The sequence below is a fragment of the Protomyctophum bolini genome (assembly GCF_963924005.1).
Source record: "Protomyctophum bolini genome assembly, chromosome: 12".
Taxonomy (NCBI): domain Eukaryota; kingdom Metazoa; phylum Chordata; class Actinopteri; order Myctophiformes; family Myctophidae; genus Protomyctophum; species Protomyctophum bolini.
Genome location: NC_137873.1, coordinates 36,763,634 through 36,774,086, shown reverse-complemented (window position 1 = coordinate 36,774,086; position 10,453 = coordinate 36,763,634). Strand labels below are relative to the sequence as shown.

Genomic DNA, 10,453 nt, shown 5'->3' with positions numbered 1-10,453 from the left:
ATGTTGAGTAGCCTATGGGTCCCCAGCATGTATGCCAGATACTAACTTGCTGAGCAATAACTTGAGCAATTTTCACAATTGGCATAATGTGACCATACCATTAACAACCTATAAGGGGGGGGGGGGAATCGAAATTTCATTATGCTTTAACATGTGACCAAGCATTAGTTTTGCACAAAAAACCCTCCTTGGGGCTGAAAACGGCCATAGCGTCATCATAAATGTGATGATGTCAGCACATTTGGGCAAGTGGCTATGGCTGTTTTTATCCCAATGAGTGTCTTTTTTTGTTGCAAAATGAATCACCATCACAATCGTACGACGAAGACTGCGGTCCGCGGAGCCGTTGCATGACCGACCGGTGCACCCCGGCATGCTAAAATGAACGTACCCGGCGCTGTAGACGGACAGCCCACATGTCATTTAGCTGCTGGAGAGTAGCGACACACTTTGATCTAGCGGCTATAGTTCCAAACATTGGAACTATCCCATTGAGATAGAATGAGGCTGAGCACTTCCGCATTTCATTGTTACAATGCGAGTCAACGCTAGTGTCGCTACTCTCTTACTATATTACTCTGGTTAGCTGTTGCTCAATGTAACAAAGCAAGCAACCAGTAGACAGAGAATGGATGCAACAAAACTAGAAGTTAGCTACTCGTTTAAACCTTATAATAACTCTATGGTTTAAACGCGTCAAAATCCGAAGAGCTACATTAATAGCGCGAGCATAATTTTCCGTCATGGCCACTGGGAAGGTAAGTCTTACTTGTCTTTGTTGCTAAATGGACGTGTTACAACAATAATACTATAAAAATAAACTTCTTCATTAGCTACTATATAAGGTTAGGCAGGCTACACATTAGCTGACTGACTGTGATGTATTGTTGACTACCATGTCACGTCCCCGCCCACCCGGTTGTGGTGGGAACTAGTATTGTTGCAACTTGCGAGTCAGATCAGCTCATTCACAGTCATACATGATCATTCATAATTCATAAATATAAGGTTAAAGTTAGGGTAAATTATATTGTGTTATAGGCTCATTAGCTCTGTATTATGATATGCAACAGGGCCTGTCCCTGTCACACTGTTTGGTAAACAGAACATGCGTTTACATTTTAGGACACCAAAACCAACCATGAGAGAAATACTGGATAAAACAAGTGACATTGAGAGTGATGATGGATCATGCCACAGAAATGAGCACACAATTTCATCTGGAAAACTATTAAATTGAAGCTGATAAATGAGAACTTCCTCTTGGTTTGATTAAATGTATTTTCTGTTTATCAGATAAGAGTTGGGGGGGGGAACCCAGTTACTCAACAAATTATCTATACAATGATTACTATCAGAATATAGAGCTTGGGACTTTTGCACATAAAAAAACCCCTTTTGTTTTAACTTAAAAATATCTAAATCACTTAATACCCGAAACAAATCAGTCCTATTTTGAAAGATTAACATTGACCGGAACCTGCTTGCCCTTTGTGTCTGTACAGCGTAAAAGATATACCAAGGATATAAAGTGCATCTTCTTTCCGGATGATGTCAGAAATTGTGTCAAAAAGGTGGGAACACTGGGAAGAGAACCTTCACTTCCATCCATCTCCACCACGAAATCCTGGGAGAGGTGTGGAGACAGTTTCCTCGACACTCCAGCGATGAAGGTTGATGGACTTTACATTTATTGCTATATAAACCCTGAAGTCTGAACAGCAGTGTAATGTGAAACCTCAAATCTCTGTTACAAAGTCATTGAATCGGTTATTAACCCATCTAATCTGTTATAAGACCATCCAAACGGAATCTTTTCTTTTATAAAGAATGGGAATTGCTTAATATCAACCAACTGCAATTCTTAGGAAAGCCAGCAGAATCACAGACTGCATCCTCTTTACACCAAGGCATGTTTAGAAGCCAGCCTGTCACCAAAACCTTCTCTGGGATATGACACAGAATTAAGACGATAGACTCAAGAGTGCATCAACTTGTCAAACAGCAGCCCACTCTTAACGGCACTGCCCACACAATGTGCAAACCGTCATATATTGTTTATCATATCTTACCATTCAGCTTGACCTATGGAGCTACGAAAAAGATTCAGGGTGTGTTCAGTAGAGGTTAGGGATGATATGGACTTTGATACGATTATAGTGAGAGAAATAATCACGGTATAAAACTATGGATGTATAAAATCCCATGAGCATTTGTAAATTAGAGGTTTTATTATTCCCTGTGCCTTTCAAAACGCAAATACTACAGTATAGCCAAATAATGCAGAAGAAGGCAAATAATACCATATAATAAATAAACAACAAGTATATCTCTTTGGAATTAAATACATCTCTAGGACCTCTGTCTGCAAGGCTTTTCAACAGTATTATTAAACCAACCAACCGTGTTTATATGATGTTTTTGCATACGATGAATTGAGTATGAAGGACCCCAATGGAAACAAGTCATAGGCTTTCTTGGGTTAAAATCTTCTTAGCAGTGTACTTTCCTGAAAAGTTATCTTATACTGCAGCTGTGCAGCAGCAGTGGAAAGACTGGGCTATTAGATTTAATCATTTGATTTTACTGGCATTATCACATTTTTATTTTACCTACATTTGTTCAGCTATTGATGGCATAATAATCCTTTTTTGATGCAGAATCTCAAGTCATCTGGAAGAAAACTGTCTGCGGTACGACAGTTGGCAAAGTCTCCTGCTTCAGGTATAATTGCTCAGGTGTTATGATGACATGGATTAGAACATGCAGTGCATTCAACATTTGTCTGGACTCAATGTTTTATTCAACAAAGGGCTATTTAAAATCTAAGGGCTATTTAAAATCACACCCGTGTGAAGTGAGGGGCACTAATATATTAAAGTCTAAACTCACTTTGATTAGGTGATGTAATGGTGATGTAAAACAAACGGTGCCAACACCAACATTAAATGCCATTAACAATAAAGAGACAATATGACGTAATGAGGGACAATATGACGTAAATGTTCCCTTCATTGTCAATGGCGTTTACAAAACAAACATTGGACTAAAGACAAACATTAAACCTGTATATAGGAGGGACTAGCACCGCTCAACAATGAAATAGTAAGAAATATATTCAATTTACTGTGGCATTATAAATATTGTTTATATTGCATGCTTTGATCATTCGTGACAATAATGGTAACTTGTCTACTCTTATGAATCCATCAGCTGGTGCTAATATTGCTGATGAGGAACCGGTTCAAATCGCATGGAGCTCCAGTGACAGTGAGAAGTCAGACAGTAAGGTCCAGAAGGAACCGCTTCAAATCGCATGGAGCTCTGACAGTGAGGCCCAGAAGGAACCGGTTCAAATCGCGTGGAGTTCCTCCAGTGACGGTGAGCAGTCGCACAGTGAGGTCCGGAAGGAACCGGTTCAAATCGCGTGGAGTTCCTCCAGTGACAGTGAGCAGTCAGACAGTGAGGCCCAGAAGCAGGCTCTGCCCAGAGTTCCGGGGCAGCCACAACAAAGGCCTCGGACTCGGAGAAGAAGGGAGAGACTTGTGTGTCCCATTCAGTCCTACACCAGAGCGCTGCGCCTTCTCTGCACCAATAAAGGTAACTTAAATTAGCATTGGAATCAGCTGTCCATAGCTACTAACAGAAGGAGCTAATGGGTGAAGTTACCTGAGTTTTGGTCTACAGTTAGTAAAAACATTGTTTATACAGTATATAGTTCTCCTAGTGGGTAAAAGACGTGTCAAGGTGTCATGTCATTTTGTGTGTCCACTACTGTCCAAATATATATGCCTTGGGTACTTTTTTTTTTCGCCTATATTTTATATTTTTTATAGAGGGAGAGACAGTAGGCTGACAGGAAATGGGGGAGTGACATGCGGTGAGGGCCGTCGGGATCGGGGGTCGAGCCCGCGGCACACTGCCAGGCTCGGGCTGCCGGCCAAGGTGCCTGGGCCGCTGAGCCACGGCCCAGGCCCCATGGGTAAATTTTTTAAGATGATTATTAATGTATGGCACTGCTTTTGCAATTATTTAGATAGGAAAGTGGGGGGAGACAGATAAGCATCGACAGAGAAGGAAAGGGAAGACATGCAAGAAAAGTAGTTCAACCCAGAGCAACATACTTCCTCACTAAATGGACCCACTAACTAAACGAAGCTATCCATGAGCTCTGGGTTGTGGCCTAATGGGAGACTGAATGCTATTTTTAAATATTTTGCTGAATTATGGATGGGGTTATCTGATGTTGACGATCCTCTCCATGTAGGGTGGTTTCAGAAAACATAATTTTGGTTGTTGAGGAATGGCATTCACATGGGGTTGAGACAGTGCTGGAGATACGGAGACAGGCAAGCTCTGTAAGATTAGTTTTTGCCGCGTGGCTGCCTTTATTGATAGATACAAGAGAAGAATGACAGGAAAGATGGAGAGAGAGATGGGGGAGAGACACGCAGCAAAGGCCGTCATGAACAGGACTCGAACACGCGACGCGCTGTCAGGCCAGAGCCTATTACAGTATGTGGCATGTGCCTGGACCACTAGGCCAGTGGGCAGGCAGTGTTGTACATGCGTAATGTTTTTATTTATTTATGTTAAAGCCTCACATTCGTTATAAGCCTGCAGGAAACTCTGCATTTCTAACTTTGTTTTCAGAGGACGACCCGGTTATCGATGCAGACAGTGATTGGAACGAGTCCGATAATGGCTTTGGAGAGAACGAGAAGGGCAACGCGGGGCAGATTTCAGAGTGCGAGACGGTGGCTGAGCCACTTGAAGAAAACACCAAAGAACCGTTTCCTGAACCCACAACGGTGAGTGCATTAACCCATTTTGGGCGGGAACCCTTTTTGGTGTTTAAACATTATTATGTTATTATTTAGCTATTGAAAAATAGCACATCTACAAGCTCGTAGTGCGCCATAGGTCTGCTATTTTTGAAAAATCGTGAAAATGTGGCACAAATCTTTGAATATATATATTCTTAGTTCTTACAGAATATATATTAAACGTTTTTAACTCAAATCTTTGTTTCTGAGGGGTTCCTGGAATAACATATTTTCAGATGGGGGTCGGTGGCCAATTACATATCATTTTTGGGGTCCTTGACATGAAATATTGAGCACCACTGAAACAGAAACATACGTTTTTTCAGAAAACTGTCAGGATTTAAAAATGTCGACGTCAGGCCTAAATGGGTTAACACTCTAAAATGACACGGATGTTTTCTGTTTAACATAAAGCTACTTTTCCCTAATGCTTCTATCTATACAAGACTAGCAGTGATACATTATTGTCTGTGTACCGTGTATTGGTGAAACAACTACACAAACATATAAGACATGGACACTAGGTGGGGCTCTGTCTACACCGAGTCATTTTCTTTCTGAACCAAGGCCATTACAAGCCTGCACAGTACACACATAACGTTTAGTCCGTAATATTGTGGAGAATATTCAGGTTGACTCCCAGTGCAAAGTGCGGTCATGCAAGTACACAATGATGTTACTGTTGGCACTTAAATCCATGATAATACATCCGTTTAACAGGATGGAAGTTAGTTTTGCGCTCCTGCTGTTGTTTACTATTTCCAAACTTGCATGCTGCCCTAAGTACAGGTACATACTAAACATGTATTAACATGTTAAGTAATCAGTCAGTATAAATATAAATGTGTTCATTGTAAAATGGAGTATTTTCTCCTTTTTTTTTGCCCAATTATTCACAATTAAACAAACAACCACTAGGTGGAGTAATGCAATTCTACTCTTATGGTCTGAAAAGGCCTGATGGGTTGTAAAAAAAAATAAAAAGAGAAACCTAGAAGAGCAGAGTGTGCTTTCTAGGTTCAGGTCAGGTTCCAAATAGTCAAGGTTCACAAGTTGAAGCTGCTGCTGCTTTTAATATGGTGCTGGAGGGGGGACGGGGGACGGGGGAACGGGGGGAGGGGGGAGGGGGACTTGTTTCAAATCAGCCTGCTGTTGTACCAAAGCAGATACTGAGAGCAGATTTAAATAATACTACTGTCAGTTCTGTCCATGCTGATAACATTTGTAGTACTTTCATTTTTACGTTCAAAAAATATATTATTAAACTGTCAAAGTGAAAATAAATGTCAAATTCACTCATTTGTGTAGGATAGTTTAATATGTAATGAACATATTAAATATGCCATGATGTTATCACGCCTGGGCAGTAGGTTTTATTGATTACGGTCAATCCTTTTGCTGATATACCGTGGCGTTAAGTAAACATGTTTGCTCTGTTTCCATGAAGTCCGCCTTTCTTGGACCCTCCTATACAGTAGTCTTGGATTAGCTGTTTAGTTACTTCTCAGAAGTCATTCAGTAACAGTGTTTGTTAAAGGCAGGGCTGGCATGGTGAGAATGTAAAAGAAGGAGTGGTAATCTTCACAGTGTTAACTTAACTTCCCTGAGTTCCTTTACCGGATCTTAATCATTACAGCCCGTCAGAAATACTCTAGTATTGGATCAACAAAGTCATTTTGTCCACATTTGACTTATATTGCCAGCTCATTTCATTACGCAGGCGGCATGTCGTGCAATGATAAACTCGGGTAATATAATAGTATTACACAGCATATACCCACCTACCTTGGTGATATAATTGTGCGTTTTGCAAAAGCTGTATGTTCAGAGAGGAAGACAGATTGTCGTCACAGAGCCACACGGAGCCAGTTGGCTTCCTCTTGTCACACTTTTTATTTGCTGCCATCAGCTCTCTGAGGTCAATGGAGACGTAACATCTATCTGTGGTCACGAAGCCTCAGAGAGGCTGAAGAGTTTCATGTGGTAACATTTAAGTTTGACGTTTCCACTGCGCGTCGTTACACACGTGCCCGAGCGCTTTCTCGAGGACGGTGTCAAACAGATCAGCAGTCACTCATAACGGCCATATTATGCTGTCAATTGCACTCTCATATAGAGTCCGACTGATATGTTTGGACAATATATGATATCGGCCCATTATATTACATACTTGGGATGATATTGGTATCTGGAACTATACAGTGTTTGAACAACTTTCATCCTGGCGTCTCTATTATCTACACATTTCAAACGATTTTGAGCTTGTAAGATATATATATATATATATATATATATATATTTTAAAACTTTTAATAGTACTTAAATCGCAGTCACACTTTGGGTAGAGTGTTGGCTTGTGTAGGTACCTTGCCATGATGTAACTCCAAGATATAGTGCAGAAGTTGAAGTTATGTATTATTATATTTACTAGGGATGTCCCGATCACGTTTTTTGGCTCCCGATCCGATTTAGAAAATGATGTGACCGGCCCCGATTTCCGATCACCCGATCCGATCGCAACCCTAATATTTACTTGTTTGCATAATAGTCCCAGTTACTCCATTTTGGGTGGAAGCCGGGAACCCCTTTTGGTGTTAGCAATATGTTATGCTTTAGCTATTGAAAAATAGCAGATCTACAAGCTCATAGAGCTTGTAGGTCTGAATCGTGAAAATGCGGCACAAATCTTTGAATATATATTCTTTCAAAATATTTTTCAGTCAGGCCTAAATGGGTTAAAGCCTAAAATGGTCCGGGCGGACCATTTGCTGCATGTCATTCGCCTACAAGCACATTGCCTTGTTGTTGAAGTGTGCTAGACAAATATAGTTGCCTTGCGTTGCTCTCCAATGTCCTGTTTCTCTCACTACTGACGCCCCCCTAAAAAGAAGAATAAGAAAGAAAGAAAGAAAGAAGAATCAAATTGATTTCACTCTCGAAAACCCGGGTTTAACGTGAAACCAAAAGATCCAGCATCTTCTCGGGTTTCAAATGCAGTGATTTTCTTTGGTGGATCAAAATGAAGCCAGGGACTTATTCTGAAGTCCCCTGCTTCCCTCGATGGGGGGGGGTTTAGCTCTCCATGTGCTCAACGGTTAAATCAAACTGGATCTAACAGGATGCAGTTTGGGAAGATTCTCAAACCAAGGGAGAGTTTATTACTCCAAATAAAGCTGAGACAAACGGAGGGGGCTGACTCACAAGACGCACGCCTGCCAGACCTCCTTTTATTATTGCACTAGCACGGAGCGTGTGTAGGTGGAGCTGTGGAAGGCGACCGTGTACAGATGGGTGACAAATGAAAGGACAAACCTAAGATGAAGTTATACGTGTTCTCCATGTCGGTCCTAAATCTCTCTGTGCATATACGTTGGCTAAGAGACATACTAACGGTCTGACGGGCATTAGTCCGACAACACCAGTGTTGTTTTTGGCAGCACATTTCTATTTCAGTTTTAGTCATTTTTAGTCCCTTGAATAGTTTTCATTTAGTTTCAGTCCCATTTTAGTCACCCGGAATGCTGTAGTGTTAGTCTAGTTTGAGATCTTTGTCGACTACATCTTCGGTTGATTTAGTCGACTAAAATGTATTTTGGCGGGCCTTGATGCCGTCCTAATGACTGATTTTACACTTGCGATCTACAAGCTGTTGTAGGCTTGTAGATCTGCTATTTTCAGCATGCAACCAAGTGTAAAATGACTTCTACTGAATCTCTTGTCCACTAGTCACTTCCTAACATTTTAGTCTAGTTTTTATTTGTTGACAAAATCGACAGTATATTTGGTCTTAGTTTTTGTGTCGTTTTTGTCAGTGAAAATAGGTAGTCTCACGAACATTTTTCGTCATAGTTTTAGTCGACGAAAACGACACTGGACAACACCGTCGCTCCCGACATGCGTGGCAGGCCTGTATGGGATGTAACAGAACTAGTAATTGTTGAGTCAAAACGCGGTAGTGGAGCTTTTGCTTGGCATCCCAAAAGAACTGCACTTCCCAGAGTGCAACACGAAATGGCCGCTGCTAATTAGGAGCACTTGAAGGGTTTAAAAGGCCACACAAACAACAGAAACCAGAGAGAAGAAGCTCCAAGTTCTTTCAGGAGTCGAGTTCAACCCCAAAATGGTCTGTTAATGTTAGACATTCAAATTCTGATACTATATTAACAGTAACGGTAACACCAACATAAACATGAGCAGATACCCCCCCAAACCCCCATATTACAAGATTCTTATTCCGTCTGGGCACATATGAGCAGACAGCCGCGGACAGAGCTTCTTTTCCATCCACCAGCTGTCTAAAAACTCGGAAATGACGTAAAACGCAGCTTCTTCTGTCTGCTCATATGTGCCCAGACGGAATGTCTGTGCACATCGACCTCAGTTTGAAGCTGTCATAAGTCAGAGAGAATGATGGGAGAGATATTGACCATGATCTTGTATGACAGAGAGATTGGAAGGACGACTGTAAAGGAAATGGATGGCCCACACACTGGATTACAGCTCCCCTTATTGACTTGGCAGCCTTAAGTTTCAACCCAACAGGGTGTTCTTCATCAAGCAAATTGGAGGTACAAATTTAACGGCATACATCACTATCAACCCATTTTGGGGCGGGAACCCCTTTTGGTGTTTTAAACATTGTTATAATTTAGCTATTCAAAAACAGCAGATCTACAAGCTCATAGCGCGCCACTTGTAGGTCTGCTATTTTTGAAAAATCGTGAAAATGTGGCGCAAATTTGGAATAGATTTTAACTCAAATCTCTGGGGGGGTCCCTGGAACTACATATTTTCAGATGGGGGTCGGAGGCCACTTTTTGGGGTCCTTGACATGAAATATTGAGCACCACTTATATACCGGTACATGGGCATTTCAGAAAACTGTCATGATTCTTTTTAAATCTTTAAAATTTTGACGTCAGGCCTAAATGTGTTAATATTAGGTGGGCATGACGCCTGGCGGATGCACCTTTTACTAGTTCTATCTATCATGCAGTCCACCTGTACGGAGGTCGATGGATGCATTTGCTATGTTTTCTCCTCCCCTGCAGTTATTCAGGTTTTGCCTTTTTAATCTGTCACCCAGTCTGTATTTCAAGGCCATGGAGAAAACAATCCGGTCACTTCCCGGATGGAGGCTGGCCCGTGATCCAACGGGGTCAATAATATAACCCTACACCACATCGCCATGGCCGTGCCAACGGAGCAGGGCTGTATAAACAGCGTTTTACTACCGTTTGCCCCGCAGTTTAAAACGTGCTAGCAAAAGGAAGCAGGGCTGCACAGGCAGAGAGAGAGAGAGGAGAGGAACAGTGGACTTGCAATCCTTTCAGTGCTGGGCAAAAAACATTTTTGAGCTGCAGCCAGGGAACATAGTGTTCTTCTCTCTCTCTCTCTCTCTCTCTCTCTCTCTCTCTGTAGCTTGTTAGAGTGTGACGCGTGCTGGCACCGCGCCTAGCAGGGTCAAGTTGATTCGAATAAGAGAGCGCGTAGGCTGACAGAGCCTGGTATGCTGGTCTTGTCTGCACATGACAGGAACGAGAGGCTTTTCTCGTGGATTTTTCCATGAGAAACATGCCCTCAGGTGTGCAGTGATGCAGCAGAAAGAAAAAGAAAAACGTTGTTAT

The 10,453-nt window shown here is 41.8% G+C and overlaps 1 protein-coding gene across 1 annotated transcript in view; it reads left to right on the top strand.

Annotated features, from left to right (window-relative positions):
- The first annotated feature begins 616 nt into the window (after positions 1 to 616).
- spidr (scaffold protein involved in DNA repair) overlaps positions 617 to 10,453 on the top strand; it is a 52,410-nt gene continuing 42,573 nt past the window's right edge. Inside the window, exons 1-5 of the mRNA XM_080779062.1 lie at positions 617 to 758; positions 1,506 to 1,673; positions 2,661 to 2,724; positions 3,214 to 3,600; positions 4,654 to 4,811. Of these exons, the coding sequence (XP_080635188.1) occupies positions 744 to 758; positions 1,506 to 1,673; positions 2,661 to 2,724; positions 3,214 to 3,600; positions 4,654 to 4,811 (792 nt within the window). The 5' untranslated portion in view covers positions 617 to 743. The remainder of the gene's footprint in view (positions 759 to 1,505; positions 1,674 to 2,660; positions 2,725 to 3,213; positions 3,601 to 4,653; positions 4,812 to 10,453) is intronic.